At 40.8% G+C, this 24,067-nt stretch overlaps 1 protein-coding gene across 2 annotated transcripts in view; it reads right to left on the bottom strand.

Moving 5' to 3' along the window:
- Positions 1-2,907: 2,907 nt before the first annotated feature.
- The window catches only part of SMOC2 (SPARC related modular calcium binding 2), a 128,816-nt gene continuing 107,656 nt past the window's right edge, over positions 2,908-24,067 (bottom strand). For both annotated transcript variants that reach the window (XM_028723934.2, XM_028723935.2), the window contains exons 10-13: positions 10,988-11,081; positions 7,996-8,270; positions 7,227-7,267; positions 2,908-4,683 (exon numbers count right to left, since the gene is read on the bottom strand). In XM_028723934.2, coding sequence (XP_028579767.1) covers positions 4,660-4,683; positions 7,227-7,267; positions 7,996-8,270; positions 10,988-11,081 — 434 coding nt within the window. In that variant the 3' untranslated portion in view covers positions 2,908-4,659. The remainder of the gene's footprint in view (positions 4,684-7,226; positions 7,268-7,995; positions 8,271-10,987; positions 11,082-24,067) is intronic.

Raw genomic sequence — 24,067 nt, forward strand, 5'->3', positions numbered from 1 at the left:
CTTCCATTATGCTGTTTACAATACAAAAAAACACAAGGGCAATTTAATATTAATATTTGTCAGGGATGGCAAAAAACCCTGAGCCAGTTCTGAGGTTTAGTGAGGTGAGAGGTGGAAAAGAAGATATGCTCTTGCATATTATAGCCCAGGAAGCATAAATCAGTAGTTAGTGGCTGGGGTTCCATCCACTGGCAGTTCCTGATACTTAGGGAGTCCTAGATCATGCAGATCTGCAACATGGGGGGCTTTCGGCAGAGGAAGAAAAAAAAGTTCTGTTTGTTGAATGCTTTACACATGTGCTTTTGCTTAACAAAAATGCAATAAAATAGTTAGGACAGTGTGCACAGTTTGCATCAGTCATTTACTGTAATCAGTCTAACATTTCAGGCATCAATAAAGTTAACTGGTTTGTATTTCATGTCAAAGTAATTACCCCCTAATTACATCAATTTGCCCTTAAAAAAAAAAAGCAAACAAATCCGAAGCAATAAACCTTTCATTTTCTGCATTAAAGGGGCTTTTTTTTTGACACTGGTTTCTCATATAAGAAAAGCAGTTACCTAATACCTTATTGTAAATATGTCAGGTGTACATCTTAATTGTCTTTGTTAAGGAAGAGCTCAATAACCTCAATTAATCCATGCTTTACTACTGAGATAAGCCAAGCTACATGATTTCAGGTGACGTAGCCATCTTTAAGAGTTTTTTCCTTTTCGCATTTTCCTATAGTTTTCAGTCTTCCAAACAGATATCATCCTACAACTCTACATATAGCTATCGATGTGACAATTTGGAACTTGTGCAGCCATTCTGGGAACAAGTATTTGTGGAAATATAAGCTATATTACAAATCAGCATATACACCATACTCCAAATCTGGGATTAACAATATTAAAAGAACATCAGTTTAATCTGCAATATAAGGAACTTATCACTTATTTACAGGTGGCCGCACGACTACTCTTAGCACAGAACAGGAAGGCCCTTGAGCACTTGCACATCAGACATTGGTGACAGAATGTCTGGACAATTGGCTTATCTGAAAAACTAACCCCAAGGATGCATGCTTGGAACAGTCCAAGTGATGTGGACGATCTTGTTAGCAGAAGATTAATTGATCAAATTTTGCCATAATCTTGTTTGTGAGTTCTGTGGAGTTTTGTGGATGCGAGTCATCTGAATGTTAATTTGAGTGTCTTATAAAAGGCTGCAATATTTCAACAAAATCATTGAACAGAATCATTCTGTTGTTGAAAAGGGTGCCATGTTTCAACAAAATCATTGAACAGAATTGTTCTGTTGCTGAAAATTAATTGTTAAAAATTCCTTTTAAATTTTGATTTGCAATGAAGAGTTTTTAAATAGAGATGTAAGCTAGGATCTGATTATAACCACCATCTATTTCATGTGTTTTTCTGCATGTCTCATTTTAATGAAGTGGGAAAAATTCTGCTTATTGTTCACACAGCCATATGTGGCAATTATGACTATCCAGTGACAGCTTGTTGGTGTGAAATCACCTATCTGCTAGCTCTGGTATGGTGTGAGAACATGACTTGTCAATGGAAGCAAGTTTATTATGCAGTAAGTGTCTCAGCTTGTTACTGTGTATTCAGCCAATAATATGGTGTGACCCTTAGTACATGCCTGTTCTCTTTCACAGGACCTTGATCATTCTGTGGATGTTCCTGGAAAAGCATGTGCGAATGGTAAGAGGAACCAAATGTTGTGGTTATTTATATGCCCTAGGATAATAACCAAACCGAGTAAGTTTCAGAGCATACTACATGTTTAATCTAAACAGATTAAATTCAGAGTTTAGCATTATAAAAAAGATATCAAATAAATTCCGAGTAAAAATGTTTGCTTCTTTACACAAAGATAAACATACAATAGCATTTTTGTTCCCTTCGCTTTACTCTTCAAGCCTCCGGCCACAAGATCCATATTCATTTGCCCAATTCCAATGAGTACAAAGTCACCCAGCAGTATATTATCATGCAGCTATAGATGCAGATATAAATGTAACAGAGGCTGAGTCAGAACAAAATTAGCCAACAGCTATTCTAAACATTGTTCAAATGTATCTTATTCTTTTAAAAAAACCAAAACACTAAAGAGATTTCTGCTCATTGTTACAATTGCAACAATCCACTTCACACACACACACCCTCAACTGATAATTCAACAGATGGTCTGTGAGCGTTTAGAAAAGGATGCTGTGATTACGAAGACCCAGCCTGGGTTTCTCAAAAATAAGTCATGCCAGACCAATCTGATTTCTTTTCTTGATGGAATTACAAACTTGGTGGATCAGGGTAATGCTGTGGACATAGTGTATTTTTATTTCAATAAGGCTTTTGACAAAGTCCCCCATGAAATTCTCATGAGGAAGCTGGTAAAATGTGGGTTGAATGAGATAACTGTTAGGTGGATTTGTAGCTGGTTGACTGACCAAACCTAAAGGGTACTCATTAATCGTTCCTCATCATCCTGGGGAAAGGTGACAAGTGGGAAGCCACAGGGTTCTGTCCTGGACATGATGTTGTTCAACATCTTTATAAACAACTTGGATAAAGGAATTGGTGTCAAATCTTCAGATGACACCAAACTGGGAAGGGTAGCTAAAGCCACAGAAGACAAAATCAGAATTCAAAAGGACCTTAATAGATTGGAGAACTGGGAGCAAGCTAACAAAATGAATTTCAGTAGGGTCAAATGTAAGGTTCTGCACTAAGGCAGGAAGAACCAGATGCACAAATACAGGATGGGGGACATCTGGCTTACTAGGAGTACATGTGAAAAGGATCCAGGGGTCTTGGTGGACCACAAGCTGAACATGAGTCAACAGTGTGATGCAGCAGCAAAAAATGCTAATGCTATTCTAGGCTGCATCAACACATACTTCCCAGATCAAGGGAAGTAATAGTACCACTCTATTCTGCCTTAGTCAGACCATACTTGGATTACTGTGTGCAATTCTGGGCACCACAATTTAAGATGGATGTTGACAAGCTGGAATGTGTGCAGAGGAGGGCAACCCAGATGATCAAGGGTCTGGAAACTAAGCCTTATGAGGAGCACTTGAAGGAGCTGGGTACGTTTAGCCTGGAAAAGAGGAGACTGAGAAGAGATATGATAGCCATCTTCAAATATCTTAAGGGCTGTCACATGGAGGAGGGAGCATGCTTGGAAGGTAGGACTAAACATTTTGGGGGAAAATTTTATGACAGTGGAACAGACTCCCATGAGAGGTGGTGGTCTCTCCTCCATTGGAGGTTTTTAAGCAGAGATTGGATGGCCATCTGCTTTAGCTGAGATTCCTGCATTGCAGGGGTTGGACTAGATGATCCTTGGATCCCTTTCAACTCTAAGATATCTATATGCTCATACTCTCCCTACCCCACACGCTGTTGTCTCTGGCTGCTTACTGTATAATTTATTGCTGTCCAAGGTCTGAAGCGAAAGTTCTTTATTATTATTCTTTGTTCTTTGCCATCAAGTTCACATCTGCAAGTTCTCTTTCCTTCAGGCATTCCAGGAAAAGGGTGAAAGAAGAAAACTCCCTCCAAATGAAAGGAAAGGTATGAAAACTTGTAAGAACATCTCCCAGATGGCAAGAATGATGCCCTAAGGGGCGGCTTGTGCTGTCTGCACCTCCCTAAAATAACTGTTCATAATTTGTTCAAGTGATAGTTTTACCTTTTTGTAGATCCCGGGGCACCGCAAGTTGCATATCACAGCTCAGCCAAGTGTAAGGAAAAGAAAAGACTGACAAGCCTGTTCTACCTTCTTTGTCTCCTTATAATTAGATTTACAATACTGAACAATTGTGCCCCTTTATTGCCTTATTATGTCTATCCTGGGGCTTGGCAGATTTTGTTTTGAGTGACACCACATACTTGCCAGTTTAAAGGCTGACTAAACCTACCCAAAAGCAGGAAGAACGGGGAAGAAAAATATATATTATACTGATATCCTCTAAAGGGCGGGGGAATACAAAGGAAAATCTACAAAAGATTTATTTCCAATCAATTAGTGGTTGCATTCTTGTTGTGCAACTGTGCTCTGGAGAAAGTCAACACCAATTTTTTTTAACCCTCTAAACACCAACAGAGAAAAGGTTCCTCTGATTATATAAGGTGCACGAGAAGTCAACAACAATTTCCAATTCTTGGTTTAAGCCTAAGGAATATGCAACCTTAACAAAGAGATTCATTAAAATTATGAGTACAGTAGACTTTGAAATGAGCAGGTTTTCCGTATAACTTCATAAAAAATCAATAGCTATGTAGAAAACAAGCAAAATTACTGAACAGAAAAATACTACAAGACTAGTTTCTATGTTAATGTCCAACTGAACATTCTTCTTTCAAAAAAAGATTAAATGCAAACTTTTACACCTCCAACACGTACAGATTTCAGACAATAAAAGGCACATACATTGTATGTGATAATTGTTTAAAAACAAGCTGTTACTACATTTTCACAGATTCTCTTAAATGTCTGTTAAATATCTCATTTCTACAAAGTGAATTTACATTTAAAGTACAAAGTGCAAATACTACGGTTGTTGGGTTTCGTTCTTTCTTTTTTTAATTGCCTTTTGGTGAGGGAGTCTCCCACGCATCTGAGAGATCTGCCTTGGACATGAAGTGTTCAGCCTTGTTTCTTTGAGGTTTGCTGCCAAAGAAATTTTGAAAAACAGAGTCACATATATATTGCTATCATATGCATTACAGCAATAAACAATTGATATGCGGATATCATAGACACAAATAAAAATACAGTGGTACCTTGGGTTAAGTACTTAATTCGTTCTGGAGGTCCGTTCTTAACCTGAAACTGTTCTTAACCTGAAGCACCACTTTAGCTAATGGGGCCTCCTGCTGCCGCCGTGCCACTGGAGCACGATTTCTGTTCTCATCCTGAAGCAAAGTTCTTAACCTGAAGCACTATTTCTGTGTTAGCAAAGTCGTTAACCTGAAGCGTATGTAACCTGAGGTACCACTGTATATCACAGTCAGTCTAGAACAAGCTCCGTGGTACAGTCCTCTTGAGACCACAGGTGGGATATCAGAGGTCTGAATACTCCTACAGGTAAAATTGGGATTGGGAACATGTAAACTCCCTGATGTTGCTGGACTCCCAACTCCTATCAACCTCTGCCAGTATGGTTAGGGATGACGATATTTGTAGTCCAACAACGTTTGAAAAACCAGTTTCCTTATTCCTGATGTGTGTTTTTAAACCAAACTCTCTATGCAATATACTAGGCTAAATGCTTAGCACACCAGAGTGTCGGGCTTAGCTTTGTCCTTTCTCTGATGTTTTAGTTTTCCACATGTAGTGAGCTTTTTCCACGAGGGAGCATTCAAAAATACAACCTCTCACCTACAGCCTAAAAGTGTTCCAGCCCAGAATTCTGTCACTTCAGTTTACCACCTAATTCCCCACAACGTGTAGATCAGCTCTTGGTGAAATAGAAAATGCTGGAGCACTTATTATCACCCCCTATTGCCCATTCCCCGATGGAAATGGAGCTGATTGTTCTCTTTTGAGGTGGGTGGTTTCTTTTAAAACCGTTCCTTGTCAGGCGTATTCATTTCCAATGCCTTCCTTTCAAGCGCAAGGCCTCGTGATGAAAGCCACCTTTGGCATCTGTGAGGTACCTTCATAGCCTCACGTCGCTGCAGCAGTTAACTGCCAACAGATGGTTTGCACAACGAGGACCATTTCAAGGCTATCATTTCACAGCACCAGCTTTTAAAATAATTGAGACTGAGTCAGCAAAAATATTTAAAGAAATCAAATCAAATAAAGGGGGAGGGGGGAGCAGAAACCCAGAAATGACAGAACTGCTTCACTATATAAGTTACATGTTGTTATCAGATTACAGGAAAGCAGGAGAAGAGAGAGAGGGGGGGGTATATATTATGCGTTGAGAGCTGTGTGCAGCACATGGGGCAGCAACAGCTATTATATACTTGAAATAAACTTTTGAATGGTTTGGACTTCTACCACAGTAATTGTTTTCAGACTGCCTTGTTTCAAACTTAAGGGATGTGAGGGGAGTTAAGCCTCTGGGCCCTTTCTTCAGCAGAGGAGAAATAAGAGCTTTTTCTTAGCTGTGAGGTTCTACCAAAGGTGTGAAAGCCTACACTAAATTAATTGCTGGCTTTTGGACGTGTCAATGTAGCATCAAGCAAATGACTGACATCATATGACTATGTAGCATCAAGGAAGGCTGACATCATATGACTATTTTTAATTTTTTTAAAAAAAATCCCTTTGAGAGGTGGCTTTTCTGTAAGACTGTACCAGAGCCAGCCCTGTCATTAGGCAGACTGAGGCAGATGATTCTGGATGTCATGAAAGGACATAAGATGGCTAGTTATTTAATTTTTTCTTGTATTTTTACTTCCAGAGTAGGGGAGTGCTGCTTGTGGGATTAACTTGACGGCTTTGAGTACTATGTCTTCTTCTTCTTCTTCTTTGGCGATCACTTGTAGTTGAGTAAGATTGTCTTCCATAAACACGGTTTTAAAAGTGAGTCCATAAGTGACTGTGGAGGTCAGCTCTGGAACTACACGTCCTTCCACAGTGGGGGCATGGGCTTCTGGGCTGGAGTTGATCATGGTGAGGGTTTGCCATGCATGCCTTTCTCTTAGCACATTTCTCCCTTTCGTCCTGAGTTTGAGCATCTTCAAAGCCCATGGCACCTTTGATAAAGGCTGTTCTCCAACTGAAGCGCTCGCAAGCCATGTTTCCCAGTTGTCGGTGTTTATACTATATTTCTTTAGATTTGCCTTTAGAGAGTCTTTAAACCTCTTTTGTTGAACACCAGCATTACGCTTACCATTTTTAAGTAGAGTAATTGCTTTGGAGGACGATAATCAGGCATCCACACAACCTGACCAGTCCAACAAAGTTGATGTTGAAGAATCATTGCTTTGACACTGGTTATCTTTGCTTCTTCCAGTACACTGGCATTAGTTCGTCTATCTTCCCAGGTGATGTGTAAAAATTTTCAGAGGCACCATTGATGGAATCTTTTGAGGAGTTGGAGATGGCATTTATAAGTCGTCCTCGTTTCACAAGCATACAGTACCTTGACTTGGGGTGGGGTATCTAACACAGGAGTGAATGTGACTGCCAAGACATGCAGACTAGATAAGGCTAAAAACAGTTATTGGGAGATGGAAAAGTGTCTTCTCCACACTTACCTGCCTGTTGGAAGGAGTACTTTCACCATTATTTTTTGGAGCTGTCAAGGAAGAAAACAGATGGCATGTTAGTTGACTATAAGAATCATTTCTGTGCAAGACCTTAAACAAATCTTTGCAACTTCTATGTAATAAATGAGGATATTGCTTTACAATTAAATATATGTGTGTGTATGCCACCAGTTGGGTGGGTTCTCCCCCAGCCTAAATCTCCAGAGACCACAAAATCTGAAACAAGATAGCAGCAGCTTTCAGATTTTTATTGGACTCCGTAACCCAGTTGTGGCATCTGGCTTTATCATTTCCTCTATTTGTGATGTTCTGGCTGTGACTGTTGTTTTTTATATAGCCAAAACAATGACACCCCAACACAAAAAGGTATCAGCAGGCCAGGACAAATCCTGAGCTTTGCAGAAGTACAAGAAAATCTTTAGAGAGGGTTAAAAAACAAAAAAAATATAATGGCTGTGGAACACCTCCTACCCCAAATAGTCTATTGGGAACTGAGCGTGCTCAGTGGCAATGGAATACTGACCCAAGTCAGTGGGGTGGAGTGGGGAAATGGAGGAAACGGTGTGGGTCTGAACAAGCAGCCCTCCACACTGCAACAGGTCACCTCAGAAAAAGCATTGCTGGAAGGGGTGGTTTAGTCTGCTGGCTTTCGTAAAAACCAGTTCTCCATATAATTCACAAGTAACATATGAAACTCCAGATGCAATATATTTCTCATAAAGCTGTGATAAAAGAGCTAGTTAGGAGATCATCTTACTATGACGTTTCTTTGTGTCTGCCTTGTTATCTTCTTTCGTAACCCCCAGGCAACCCATTAGTTCTGGAACCGTTAAGGATTTGTCATTATTCACGTCACAGTATTCCACAAACTTTTTCACACATTTCTTGGGCTTGGACTTTTTCCTCAGGAATCTCTTAAACGGCTTGATTTCTTTTTTGCCGATATCACCACTAGCATTCTTATCCAGTTGTTTAAAATACCAGTGGACAACTCTTTCCTCCAGAGTGTGATTAGGATCTGGTTCTGAAAGCCTGCAAAAGACATAGGCCATTAAGTGAGCATAAAACCTTCACTATCAGTTTCCCCTCTTGGACCCTCCCAATTCCTTCATCATATTTGCGGTGCTTGTGCTACTGGAATAACAGGACGAGGAATCAATTGTGAAGCCCCCTGAATACTCAGATTTGTGTCTGATAAAAACACCAGGTACACAACTTATTTTTGCTTGACCTCTTCCTTGCCACTGCTCTTCCAGTATCACAGAGGCAATACACCAAGAGAGGATTTCTACCCTTAATTTCTTGCTTGTGAGCTTCTCATAGACATCAGCTTGCCTCTCTTTCCCCCCAGTTTCCATTCGATGTAGCCAGCCTCGGTCTGAGGTGTGCCATGGCAGCTGAGTAAACATTGTCTTTGCCAGTGAAGGCACTACTGAGTTTGGTTCTGTTTGGTTCAGCCTATCGTTGCGCTGCAATCAGCCTATTGAGAGGAAGCGCTCCCAAAGCTGCAAAAGGCAAAACTAGAATGCCACTGAACATCTTGTACCAAGCTAAGCATAGGCTCACTGTATCCATTTGGCAGGATGATTATGAAATTTCAGATGAAACGGATAGTTTTATGTCCAACTAATCAGACTGCTTATATACCCACTGAATTACATGAGACTCAGAGAAGACACATATAGGATTGCATAGTCAGTGCTATTAAAGCAAATGAATTACCAAATACATCAGTGCAGCTGATTTACACAGTGGAGGCATGTTCAGAACTTAATCAGTTTTCTCAGCTAGCTCAGAATTCTGCCTCTTCAGTTCTAAAATGCACCACTGAATTTAAATAATTGGGCACAATCCAGCCCCTGTTGTGGATATTAATAAGTCCATTTGGTTTCAATGGACAAACTATTAAGTGGACTTAATGCTCCATTTTGGGTGGATAATGGCCTTGTTACTGCTAAAAAGGGACAAGTTTTTAAAATACATTTTACTGATGTGATGAAAATCCAAACAGGTGAGGAACGTGAACACCTAGTGACTGAGCTGCAACGACATGAGGCTAAAAACCAAAATGACCCTGAAAAACCTTTCCCAGCGGCAAAAGTAATAGTCACAACATGAGCAAAGTGTGTTGCTCAAAATTATATCATGGCTCTTACGGCATCGCGTTGCATTAAAAGAAAGGAAAGAGTGTTCCACTTGGCACAGAGCCAGCAACTTCCAATGCGCCTAAATTGCATGTAATATATTTTTATGAATTTATAAATTTTACTGGGAGAAACAGAGGCTATTTTCTTTTCCATGTGAAGTGTAAAACTGCCCACTACAGAAAACGAAATGAAATGCTTTATTGGATGACTTCACTGCCTTTGACTAATGGCTTGGTGTCTTTTATTTCAGCATGCTGGCTATCGTCCAGCTAAAGCTAGTTATGACTTAGTCCCAGGTTAATCATGAGCAACTCAACTCCCACTGCTTTCAATAGGATTTAGTCAAAACTAACTTTAGCTAGGTTGGGGCTGCAGTCTGCTCCCTTTGGAAGATAAAGCCTTGCTCTTAAACATCCTTGCAACCAGCAGCAGTCAGCTAGATGACGCGGGTGGGGCTTTGTTGCTCTCTCAGCTTCCCAACATGGTGGGTTGCTGCTGCTTACTAAGAGAAAGAGGGGCAATGCTCAGGTTTAGTGTGTGTGGCTCCACTGCCATGCACCAATCTGCCCCAGCTTCATCCCTCACTCTATTGGAAGGTGGTAGTGTTCTGCTGTGTTGAGAAGCCAGGAGAACAACATGTCTCACCCATGACAATTCACCGCCCACTACTGTTTGCAGCGTTGCCAAAATTCAGTGACCTGATAAGGGGAAATCTCACAGTGTGTTTATATGATCCTAACCAATACAGTAATTTGATCTAAGGTTGCTATTTTTGGGTGGTATTCAGCCTGCACAATTAAAAACTGATCTTATGTTCAGTTTGCCACATGTTTGCCATGTTTTGAAGCAAGAATATCCATCAGCATTTGAGTTTGTATTTCTCCCTGGTTTATTTTTGCAAGGAATGCCCCAATGAACTTTTGTATATTATTTTCACAAATGTATGCATCTTTAGGCAAGCTTTCCCATGATGTGTGCATTGCAAACTCTTTCTTTGTTGGCAAACGCCATTGCAAAATTTGGAGATGTGTGAATTTCGAAGGATGGCTCATGCATTGTTTCAGGAAGTGCAAACTAGGTATGTTCGTGTTAAAACGTGAACCAAATCATATCCCTTGCTCATCCCTAGGGCACACCTCCTTCATGATTTACTTATGTGACAGCATCAGATCATTTCAGAGCACTCATTGCACACTCTCAGTCGAACCCCCTTTCAAAAGTCTTTGTGTTGTGGATTCATTGCATCTTGTTACTTTTCTAAATGGAAAAAATTCAGAAGAGCCAGTGATTAATTTCTAAGGTGGAAGGAAATTACTTGGCTCAAGCTTACCTGCAGAAGTCATGCCCTTTTATAAGGAAGCCCTTCCTCTTAATCCCCAATGTATGGGAGCAGGCTGTAGTTACTCAGAAGTGGGGGATTTCACCCTGCTCATATTCTACTTGATCCCTTTTTCATTTAAAAGATCAGTGTTGAGCTGCGGTTTAAATTATATTTGATAACTGTCATTAAGCTCTAGCTGTCTTCCACAAAAGTAAAGAGAGAGGAAAAGTGACAACCAGAATTACTTCCTAAAGCACACAGGGGACTGGAGCCAAACTCACCTGCTGGAAGGATCAGAGACTGCATGCACCATGTCTGTGGAGAGCGCATCCAAAACACTTGTCAAGAACTCATTCTTCTTAGGTCCTGGACAACCTAAAATGGAAACAGATTGCTTGCATTATTTAAGTCCATGTTGTGAGGAGGGGGAGGGTACATCTGCACTAAAACGTGGGATACAAAGCCACATTTACATTTCGGGAATGTTGAGGGTCAGATGTAGGCCAAATCATGTGGCGTTCAGAGCTGTCTTCATAGCACAGAGCTGTCTTCATAGCACAGAGCTGTCTTCATAGCACAGAGCACACGGTCTGAACAGAGCTTCATATGTCTTACATGTTCAGATTCTTTTGGCAATCACGCCAAAGTCAAGCACTTGTAAACTCCCTTATTTCAATGGAAGAGTTATATCCAGTACTTGAATTCATACTAATTCCCAGTCCTTTTCCGTTGTTATGGCTGAACAGGGAATGTAAGCATGAACAAGAGTGTTGGTACTGTTGGGTGGATGTGTCAATGTTGGTTTCTTTCAGGTTCTTATTTTCCCATTCTCAAGTTCACCCTGAAGATATTTCAACAGAGTTTTACTGTGAATTTCTTCTACTACACACATTTTTGTAGGCAATTTTTCCTGTTATACATTTTGTCGCAATGCATTCCTAAGATACACATTTTTGCAATATTCCCCTATAGAGTGCATTTTAATTATCTTTTCACTAATATATGCATTTACACACACATTTTACCAGAGCACCTACATTTTGGTACATGCTGCTTGGCTGGAGAACAGCAATACAAAATTTATAATGTGCAAATTTTGAAGGATAGCTGAGTTTTGGTTCGTGTATCATTTTGGAAAGTGCCAATCAGGTAAGTTGTCTTTAGATGCAAACTGAATCACACCCCCTACCTCATCCCTAGATGTGGGACATGTATGTCAGGCCTGTACCCAGCATTCTTATGGCAGGCCCCACATACAGTGGTGCCTCGCAAGACGAAATTAATTCATTCTGCGAGTTTTTTCGTCTTGCGAGTTTTTTGTCTTGCGAGGCATTCGTCTTGCGAGGTACCACTGTACGTCAGCCTGACTTTTCTGTACTGAGTGGAAAGGCATGATCTTTGCATGATCAATTGATCTGTGTGATCAAGAACCCCATGTAACCAATATAGAAAGGTCAGAGGTTGAGCCAGTGGTGACCAGCGCATGCCGTGATATTGTAAGTGGGGCTCTCAGGCATAACCCTTGTTCCCCTTACTGGTGTTTACATTCCCTGTTCAGGAATGTGCATTGCCTGAACAAGGCTAGAATCTATTTTCTGTTCATTCAGAACCTCCATCAGACTCCTTTTAATCTCATAGAAGCCCAGCTTTCATACTGCCAACTTATGCTCTAGGCTTCAGATATTATCTGGAGACTTTGCCGCTTTTAAAACAATTCAGTTATGGCTATGTGGTTGAGATAATTATCGGGAGGAGCATGGCTACAGAGCTAAGAATGATTTCTGAAACAGTCACGTTGGTTTTTAGATACATTTCTTTAGTGCAGGGGAATTTACCCAAATGGATTCCTGTTAGAGGAACGTTACAATAATGAAAAATGTCTGGTGCCAATTTCGTATATTGTAAGAAAAAGGAGTGCCTTGTGATTGCTGTTTTGACACAGAATTGACCAGAATTGTAACCCATTCTTTCTACACAGCAGCTTGTGGCTTTTATAAAGGATGAATTATATAATATTACTTTCCCAGAGCATGCAAGACTTTTCAATTTCAAGTCATTTCTCCCACTGTTTAACAGGCACTGTGAGGTGTTGAAAATGTTTAATCAGCCCCCATGCTTTCTTCCCACCAAAGCCTTCTACTGGGTATAATGATGACAGAACTGTGGGACTGTAATATTTTCCTGTTCATGTCAGCTGACATATTCAAAATATGTATTTGGATTTGAAATTTCCCCCCGTGGTGGTTGGTGGCAGACCCTCCTCTCACCATGGCATAAATTAAGTCATTGTGTATGTGCACCCCAAATAATATTTGCTGCCTATTAGAATCATTTAGAAAGTTGTTTATGCACAAAATGGAAAACAAATAGGTACCTCAACACCAAGCATGTTTATTTGGAAGTAAGTCCCAGTGTTTTAATGGGACCTATTTCCAAATGATACCAGTCACAATATACACCTTTAAATAATTCACTAAAGGATGCTTAGGCAAAAAGAAACATTTTCCAAAAGCCAATAAATATTTTATATTTGACAGAATCTAATTAATCTCCAACCAATGACACAACTAAACATTTACAGTGGTACCTCGGGTTACATACGCTTCAGGCTACATACGCTTCAGGTTACAGACTCCGCTAACCCAGAAATATTACCTCGGGTTAAGAACTTTGCTTCAGGATAACAACAGAAATTGTGCTCCGGTGGCACAGCAGCAGCGGGAGGCCCCATTAGCTAAAGTGGTGCTTCATCTTAAGAACAGTTTCAGGTTAAGAACGGACCTTCGGAACGAATTAAGTACTTAACCCGAGGTACCACTGTATAATCTAAAAATCATGGATGGTTCTCATATCAAAATTATACAAAAGGGAACATTCTGGATTTGTGGCCACAGAAACATGACACGTGATATTCTGTGAAGTACTGATGTCGCAGGGGGAAGTTCAATCTGCAAAAATAAAGATAACATAAGGACTGCCTAGAAATGCTGTTGTTCATCAGATAGCATTTTGAAAGGTGCTGATGCTATAGATCATCTGGTGCACCAACACAATTGTATCCCTACTATTTATGCAGAAACAACATCAACCTATCTGAATAATCTGTTTATGTTCAAAAACATCAATCCTGCACTGTAAAAAAATCAATGACCACAGTTATGGTTGCTTCTAGCAGTGGCACCACAAAGATGGCTGGATAGGAATTGTTCTTGGGGCCTCTGACAGCTCAGCTGGTTAGAGCATGGTGCTAATAATGCTGAGGTTGTAGGTTCAATCCCCATAAGGGACAGCTGCATATTCCTGCATTGCAGGGGATTGGCCTAGATGATCCTCAGGGTCCCTTCCAACTCTGATTCTATGATCTCTTCTATGATCTCTACTTTCTAAGCTCAAATACATGTGTGTAGAAACTGCCCACTTTTCCAGCATGCCATTAGGCAAAAGTCAGCTCTTTAAAATCAACTTCAGAGTTGAACCAGGTTCATGACATTTAGTGTTGGACTAGATGACATTTGAGATCCATTCCAGCTCTATAATTTGCTTGTTTTTGAAACATGCCAATTACATAATTATTCTTATTAGTATTAGTAACAACAGTCCTTCGGGGTGTGTAATTAAACATGATGAAAATAGTAAAAAGAGACACAGGAGATAAACTCTGAATTATAATCCATACAACATGTTAAAAGGAAGGCAGCAAAATCAGCCATTGACGGAAGCTGTAAAGAAATGGTGCCAGATGAGCCTCTGTGGGGAAAGCCATATTCTTGGGACTATCACTGAGAAGGCCTTCTCATGTACCACCACCCTTCCTGAACCTCTGAATGTAGCTGAACCAACAGAAGGACCTTCTCTAGTGATCAGAATTTCCTGGGCTGGTCTACAGGGAAGGAGGCTTTCTTTTAGCTATTTTGAGGCTCATGTTATTTGGAGTTTTAAATGCTCCTTGGAGCAACCTGTAGAGCTTTTATTTTTTTTAATAAACAAAAACAAAACAGGGGTTATATGAGTTCTTGCATTTTCACAGTGATGATAAAAGATGGGTTGCTTCTTGCAACAAAGATACTGCATGAGAATCTGCAGAGTTTGCTAAATTACAAATGAATGACAAATAGTTATGTTAATAGAAATAAGGCTGATGAACTTAATAACCAGCACTAGAAAAGATCTAAGATAATAACGAAGTAGATAAGGATTAGAGAAAACTGTCCAGACTGCAAGAATCAGAATGAGCTGCAAGAATCAGAATGAGATTTAGGTTTTACATTGCAAAGGATTGGCCATACCGATGCAGTTGTAATATTCAGGTCCAAACCCTTTCCGTTACAGATTATCCAGACAGTCACTCATCACAATGGCTACCTGTTTAGTGCTTTGGCTTTCCAAGGCTGTTGGATCTGAGAGATAGGAGGAAATCCCCCATACTGAGTGGGCTGGGACTGAGGAAAACAAAATGTTGGGATGTGACAGATGTTCTGACACCTCATGTTTGGGGAATCAGCCAGTTCCAGGAACAACTATGGCAGGGATCCAGCCTGATCTACAGTACACAGTCGTCTCTGAATCCCTTGCTAAGATCTCTGTACAGATTGGATTCATGGCGCCAAAATTTTCCTCTCTACAACAGAATTTTGACATTTCCAAAGGCGTGGTGAAAGTTTTCTGGCAAGTAGGGTGGCGGCAGCCAGCTCTGCCCGTCTTGCCAGAGCAAGGAGTGGAACTGAACTGCAGTTGCACAAGTAATGGCTTGCACCACTGAACCTAGAGGAAAACCCATAGTATTCTTCTGCCAAGTTCTCATACACCTTATTACAGCTGATGTAGTGATCACCTATAGAATCTAGTTTGGGTTTTTCCCAGGCAAGAGCAACAAGCCATATCTGAGTGATCTCTTCTGCCTCTTCTACCTGGAAACCTGCCATTCCTTTATGCAGTACACTCTGCAGCCCTCACTGCCATGATCTAGTCAGGGTGCAGAATTATTTACTGTAAATTCATTTACACAGATTGGGTAGAGCCCTGAGGTTTGGGGGTGAGGCAATGAAATTGACATGCTTCTTTTAATATATTGAACTCCTATTTTTCCTCTCTTCTTTGGACTATCACAGCAAAATATTATGTGGTGCTATGAGGGGGGAGGGCAAACTGTTCCTGTTTCTCATGGACTGTCACCCAAGTCTCTTCTACTTTTGATCCCACTCAAGGTGCACTGAGTTGCGCCCAACATTGGGGGGGCACATCATGTGTGCATGACGTCACATGCAACTGGGCTGCACCCATAGGGTGATGTTCACCCTTGTGCGTCCCACCTGGCTGCTGAGCACTCACCTGGTGGCAGGGTGGTGGGGGGTGTCAGCCCCCTCAATATTGGGGGGACTGAGCCCCATGCCCCCAAATATTGAGGGGGCTGATGCCGCCTCCATCCCCTATATTCGGCGCCCTGTCCCCCCCTCTCTCCACAAGGGCCCACAAGTTCCCTTGGGACAGCCTTCAGCAACCTAGTATCATTTAGATGTTTTGTACTACAACCCCAAACAGCCTCAGCCAGAGCAGACAGGGCCTGCTGGGGCGGGCAGAAGATGTAGTCCAAAACGTCTGGAGGGCATCAGATTGGTGAAGGCCGCCTTGGAGTTGACAGTGACAGGTTGAAGATAGATCAACAGAAATCAGTGTGTGAAAAGGCAAGTATGTGAAAAGACAACAGTACTTATCAGAATCACTTAGAGCCTCAAGCAAATTGCTGAGACTATTTGAAGAAACATAGTCAAGGGGTTATTGTTAAAAGTGAGTACTATCCCACCCCCATGCTAACCCTTTAAAAATCTGAAAAGGTTTTTTTTTTAATTGCCTAGAGTAAATCTAGCAGTTTCTCCCTCTCCTTCTTCTGAGATCATGATGCCACATTAACCCTACGCCTGTGACTCCTGACATTTCTGTGAACACAACTGAAACCATAGATATTTTTTTTATATCATAGGCGCAAATGTAAACCAGACAAGTCTAGTTCCTAATCATTTCACATCTGGTAATATGCAAGAAATAAAATATGGGAATGAGCCAGAACTTTCTGATGTTTGGTCAAGCTTTGGAAAGTCTTGCGAATATTCCCACCCCCACCCCCTGATATATAGATCATTTTTAAAGAGGACAGAAGGATATTGTTTCCTTCCTTCTGCTCTGGGGTGTTTACTGAGTCTCTGGGCAATTTAAATATTTCCAGATTGTGTAGATCAGGAATTATTAAGAGAGGAATCGATGAAGCTACAGTAGGGTGTGGCAATGAAAATTGGACTTTGTCATTCCTTATTCGAGAGATGCTGTTTGCAGATGACACAGCCTTGACAGCATACTCCAATGAAGTTCTATGGAGACTCACCAACTGTCCAAGCCAGCAGAGAGTTTGGCCTTACCACCAGCGTTACAAAGACCACCATCTTGGGTCAGCAAATCACCAACACTCCACACATCAGCACTGGTGATCACACGCTTGAGGTGGTAGACAATTTTGTTTTCTAGGGTTCCACCATAACCAGCAATCTCTCCATTGGTGCTGAGCTGGAAAAGTGCCATGGCAAGGCAGCTACAGCAATGGCTTGTCTTTCCAAAAGGGTATGGAAGAATGTGATGCTAACGTCCAGTACCAAGATGAAAGTCTACTAGGCTTGTGTGTTGAGCACACTGCTTTATGGAAGTGAGTTGTGGGCAACTTACAACTGCCAGGAGTGATGCCTCAACACCTTCCACATGTGCTGTGTCAGGAAGATTTTGGGCATCACATGGCAGGACAGAATCTCAAACAGTGATGTGCTCTCCCAAACCCACATTCCCAGCATGTTTAGACTCCTGTCTCATCAACATCTATACTGGCTTGGTCCTGTTCACAGAATGGAAGATAGTAGGATTCCCAAGGACATTAGCTGAACTCACAGGGACTTAGTTGTGAACATAGGATTGCACTGCCACTACCATCGGAAGTGACTATGAAAAGCAGTAGAAGTATGAGATGATCAGAACCCTCCGAACTTGAAGCATGGGAAGTCCTATTAAAAATTTATAATTTGGCAGAATATTCAGATTATTTGATATGTATAATCTGGAATATTTAATGTGATTTGATTGGATTGTTAAAGTGGAAAATTTAATGAAAATGAATTATTTTTTTTTAAAAAAGGATTGCATTGCCACAAGTGAAAAATTCAGAACATAAGACTGGAGGGAGGAGAAGCTGCTTAATCCATCCCCTGCCCACTACTTTTCTGCTCAATTCCTACCCCCCCAACCCCTTTTGCTCCTCACCCTGCCTAGTCCCAGCTGTGTGTAATATTGTTGGACTAATACTGAACTGCAGGCTTAAACTGCTTTTGGGGATCTATTCCACCATCTCTGTGTTCTGTATCATTATCCTTGAGATGAAGCACATGAAGTGCATTGAAAACATAATAACTGCTCTCAAAATGAAATTAAAGGCTATCGGTTTTCATTATGAAAGTGTTTTGCTTGATCACGGTGTCAATATCACTTTCACAAGTTTTTACCGCATTTCTGATTAATCCTCTTTCTGCATCAATCTGTATTTTGCTATTTAAAAAAAACACCTCTTAAAACATGTCTTTAAGTGTGTGTGTTTTCACAAAATTTGCATTCTAATCCATATTTTAATAATTTAAACCCTGAGTCGTGTTGCAACTTTAGGAAAGAGCGTAAAATCCTGTAAATAGCCAAGATTTGGATCCTCACCTGGGTATGAGATTTATGAACCAGGTAATTCCTTATAGAATTCCTAGAGGTCAAATTTCACAAGAATCCCTATATGTTGATCCCAGAGTGGGTGCGCTATATCAGCCTGTGGCTTTAGGATCAGGTTTCTTATACAGCAGTCTTCCTATTTTGACCAAATCAATAAATAAAATGCACCTCAGAATGACAGGGAACTTTCCACTGAATTATCTATGGTTTCCTGAAAACGCCTGTCACATAAAACTGAGATGGTATTTAAGTAACAGAACTCTCTTTATGGGGGGGGGAGGGAAGCCTGATATTCAAGCAAAACACCGAACTTGTCACTGTGGATTTTATAACTCTGTTGCTTAACCTGATGTGAAAGCACAGAAAGGCCAAGCTTTTAGAGCAAACACAGGGTGAATGTTTGACTTCCCCGACTTACAGTGTTGGTGAGTAAGTGTGCTTTAACGTTTGCACAGTGGAATCTCTGTTCCACACAGGTGTTATCAAACCCTGAAAAATTCTCCTGAGCTTCGTGCTGCGCTTAATTTCAGCAGACTTGGGAATAAAATGGTTGACCTGAGGAAGGTCTAGCTGGATGTCAGGAATAATTCACCCTCAGTGAATTCCTCTATGCAGACAAGAAAAAGGGCAGTGGGAGAGCTTGTCAAGGAATGTTTCGAGCAAAACTTTCATGCCTCAGCTTCTCTCTCTCTCTCTCTCTCTCTCTCTCTCTCTCTCTCTCTTTCTTTCTTTTTGGAACAGCCACCTATATTGTGTGGCTTTGACAGATTACATTAATAATTTCTTGTAAAGGGTTGAAGTTGAAACCACACGATGTTAGCCTGCAGGTTCAAAGATGTAACACAGAATTAAGTGTTTACTTTAGAAATAGTTTTGCCCACAAGTATGTTTTCCATTCAAACACAAAATGAACCATGGAGAAATTAGGCCAATGAATGCATACCTCGTGTGACAAGGATATACACAAACACTTCACCTCAGCGAGGAGCTAAATAGCATAAAGTTCTCCAGTGTCAAATGGGCTGTGCAACCCATAGGCTACCTATCAGCACCAAGGTGTGTGTGTGTACACTGAGAAACCTCTAACTCATGTTTTCATGTGTCCCTACAAATTTTGCTGTCGGCCAGCAGGCGGGATTTATTGTAAATTGCACTCTTCTCAGCTGTTTGGTGGGCGAGGGGTGAGCAATCACAATGGTTGAAGAGAACACTTGGAAGGCAGGCTGGGAGCAGGGTGATCTATTGGGGCAGAGTGTGCGTGTCTGCTCTTCTCTGTCCTAGAAGGGAGAGCCTTTGAAAGTGTGGATCAGATTGCTTATATATTTACTGAAATATTTATAAACTGCACTTTCATAAATGTATGAGCATCATAAAATCAGTAAAACGGTGATATATTTTATTTTATTTTTAAGATTTCAGGTGCAGCCCCACACAGGTGAATGTTTTTCCATAAGAGGAAAAGGAGCCAGTGGGGATTACTTCTGAGTAGACATGCATGGGATTGCATTGTTAAAAGTTTGACAACACAATATACACATCTATTCAGAAGTAAGGCTCATTGGGTTCAAAGAAGCTTCCTCCAAGGTATAGCATCACAGCATAAAAATAGCCAAATAAAAGAGTGTTCATATTCTGGATAAACCTTCTTCTTAAAAATGAACCCGTTCCCTACAAAAACTAGAAAAGCCACCTGAAAATGTTTAATACTTATGATCCCATATAACTGTTTGACCAGGAAAAGTTTCAGGTTAAATATTAGAGGCTGAGTTTAAGGTTTAAATTGGCTCAGGAAAAGAGATGCATTTTCAGAAAATGTTTAAATACTTACCGACAAAGTATGGTGCAGAGACAGCAAATGCCAAGCAATTGGGGTGTCAAGGGAAAATGGACAATGCTCTGCTGAATGAGGAAGCATCCAGAGATATAAAACTGAAGGTGGGAAGCAATTTCTTTTTGCCTCCTCTGCCAATTTTTAGATAGCTGTCCATCATATTAATTGAGACTACTCGTGACAGAAATTAGGGATAACAAACAAAGGTAAGCATCTATTGCTAGGTAGGAAATTGTAACACAGAGGTCCAAAATTGCATTAATTCCAGTGCTTAAATTACTGATCCAATAAATAGTCTGGTAAGGGCATCTTCTGGCTTCTCTTTTTGTCAAGCTCTACATTGGTGGCATGGTTTCAATGAAGAGGAAGTGCCTCTTACCCAAGAACAATAATTCTGCTGTATGCAGATGACAGAATCCTATTGGCACAGCATTGATTAGGGTTACGAAGACCTAGACTACTATTTTTTATTTTTTTTAAGCAATTACCCTTTGGCGGAACATCTAGCCATTAATGATGTCAAAAATGAAGATTACGGTTTTTCAGACATAAACTTCAAAGTTATAGCTAGATGATAGATGGCCACTCAATTGATCAGACTGACTCATTCAAATATTTGGTCATTTATTTTTCTGCCAACAGCAACTGGAGGAAAAATTTATTAGGTTTAAGACTACCACCAGCACTGGCAATCATCTACCTTTCCATAAATAGTTTGACTTACGTTGCTCTAATAGTTCCTGAAGCACTTCACTTGTTATTTGGTGCTCAGGTTTGGAGCACTAGTAAAATAGTGAGGACTGGAACCACTGTAAGCACATTCTTTTATTACTTTTTTTTTTTTTTTGCCAAGCTACACTTCTCTTACTCAACTGAAATTTATATTAATTCGGTATTATCCACAACAAAAATGGATGAAGTCTTATAAAATGCCCCATCACTGTGAATATCTAATTGTCTCTGTAATTTACCCAAGTTTGTATTTCATCTTTGAAGTTTGCTTAAGAAAAGACATTAGCATTTGCGAAGAATGTTGTTTCTGTTATTAAGTTTTGAAGGCTTTTAAAAATAAGTTACAAATATAGTGTTGCATCCAGTGCAGCACTAAGTAACTTGTTCTGTCAGTGCAAGGAGTCATGCACAAGGAACTTCCCCACTCTTCTCTCCTTGCAGACCCCCAAACTCTATTCCGGGGTTTCCAGATTTCTGTAGGGCACAGTGCATGCCAGAGAGAGGAGCAGGGAGTTCTATTGTTCCATGTTTATTGCTCCTGTTTAGTAACTGTATACCCGAAGGAGTGCCTCCACCCCCATCGTTCAGCCCAGACACTGAGATCCAGCGCCAAGGGCCTTCTGGCAGTTCCAGCACAGCTAGAAGTGAGTTTACAGGGAACCAGGCAGAGGGCCTTCTTGGTAGTGGCGCCCGCACTGTGGAACGCCCTCCCATCAGATGTCAAGGAAATAGACAACTATCTGACTTTTAGAAGACATCTGTCTAGGGAAGTTTTAAATGTTTGATGTTCTATCGTGTCTTTAATATTCTTTTGGAAGCTGCCCAGAGTGACTAGGGAAACCCAGCCAGATGGGCAGAGTATAAATATATTATTATTATTATTATTATTATTATTATTATTATTATTATTATTATTATTATTACTACTACTACTACTACTACTACTACTACTACAGGAGAGGGCTGAAGACTTATGAAAATCCAGTCTACAATTCTTCAATTGTAGAATGTGCTTCTGCTCGCCTGCTATATTTCCCCTGCCACTTTGTTCTAAAAAGCAGATTGCCATGTGGCACAGGATGAGGATGGGCACAGTGGTGCTCTTCAAGAGAAACCACCACAAAATGTGTCCATTGAGTAGGTCAGGCCTCTGGGCCATAGCTGGCAAATGCTAAAATTTGGAAGGCAGCCTTTTCCCATCGTTCATAGGAGTTTAACATAATAATAATAAAAAAACCTAAAGCTGGTCAAATATATTACGGACTGAATTGCAACCCAAAGTATGCATTTACAACAGTGCTTAAAATAGAGGTTTATAAATGGAAACGCTGACAGAAACTGCACTACAGTGATAGCTGGAGGGGACATTACTTTACCACCATGGAATGGAACCTAGCATGACAAAAATGTACCCCTATATAGGCTGGCTGTGGGTTGATATTGACATGGCCTTTCCACGTCTTCCACAAAAAGTGAGAGGCTGGCACTAACCACTGTGAATTGCCATCCTCATTGGGTGGTTGATAAGAAGCTGTGAAATAGCTACCACCAAGAAGAAGAAAAACCCCAACCCTATAATTGTTCAGTGAAGTGTCTTTATGATTCTTGCCCGCCCCCTCATATCACTGCCCTCAGTGGAGAAAATTTACAGGATACTTAATATCCCCCAGTTCCCTTGGGAAGGCTTTGTGGAATTTCTTGCTGAGGGTACTTCAGCACCTCGTGCAAGTGGGGCCATAATTACCAGGCAGGAGTTATTTTTATTAAAACTGCCGATCCACCCGCATCTGAATCGCTCCTCTAAGCCACTAACAGAGAGGTCTGTGTAACTGGGCTGTGCTTTCAAACCTGCCTTTGGAAATTGGCATCTGTGTGGAATGGGTCCCTTGAGCCAAATATAATATAGTGTACTTTATTAAACCACAATAAGCTAATGCTCGAGTAGCTTTAAGAGTCTCTGTTAAACCCACAAGAAGTAGGGAAATTGAGACGTACATCTGACACTGTCCTTAATTTGTGCGCTGCACAGTAAGTATCTAGGAAATGAGCAGTCCCTCCTTAGCTTCTAGAATATCCTGCAATGACAGAAGCACAATGATTGCATTAAAGAGAGAGATGATGGTAATTATGGTTCTAAAGTGTCTGCCAGAAAGGATGGAGTGCAGCAGACTTCATATAAACTACTTTACTGAGTGCAGTTTGATTACTAATAGTCTTGGGTCCACTTACAGCATCGAGATCCAGTTACATGATAGCAACCCATTATGGATTAGTTGGATGGTTTCTCCAGAGAGCCACAACGTTGGATGTTAGGTTAATTGAGCACAAGGTGGTGAGCGTCTCAAATTCACTGATGCTGCCCATGCATTCTTTGCAATCAAGCGGACAAGAACACAAGAAGAGCCTGCTGGATCAGGCCAATGGCCCATCGAGTCCAACATCCTGTTCTCAAAGTGGCCTGCAGGAAACCAGCAAACAGGATTTGAACACAAGAACACTCTCCCTTCCTGCGGCTTCCAGTGGCTGGTATTCAGAAACATTACTACCAATGATGGAGGCAAAGGTTATCCATCATGTCTAGCCATTGATAGCTTTATCTTTGGGTTGCAAAATAACCATCAGATATAAAGCCTAGAACCTTCTGCTGGGAAATGTCCACTCTACTTTGCAGTATGCTCTTGACCATCAAGGTGTAGCTCCATGGCTTCCAAGATAGCTGCAGCTTCTTCCCTGACTCCATGCCTCACAGTCAAGTTGTAGAAGGAAGCAGGGCTGCCTACTTCACATATTCTGGCCTATAACAATGGCCATTTTACATTTCTATTTTATTAGAAAAAGAGGTGCTGGAACTCACCATGAATGCCTCTCTTGTTCTCTTATAATGGCAATGGCGTCTACCTGAGAGGTGCCGGAACTGAGTTCCGGTGAGTTCTGGCTGAAAAAAGGCCCTTACAATGGCAATTATCAAACATTCCTGAGAGTATTCCTTCTAGAAAAGTTTCTGTGAGTCTCTCCACAAAACAGAGACAGAGAAAATCCATCTCACTTTGTT

The sequence above is a fragment of the Podarcis muralis genome, chromosome 3, assembly GCF_964188315.1.
Source record: "Podarcis muralis chromosome 3, rPodMur119.hap1.1, whole genome shotgun sequence".
Classification (NCBI taxonomy): Eukaryota; Metazoa; Chordata; class Lepidosauria; order Squamata; family Lacertidae; genus Podarcis; species Podarcis muralis.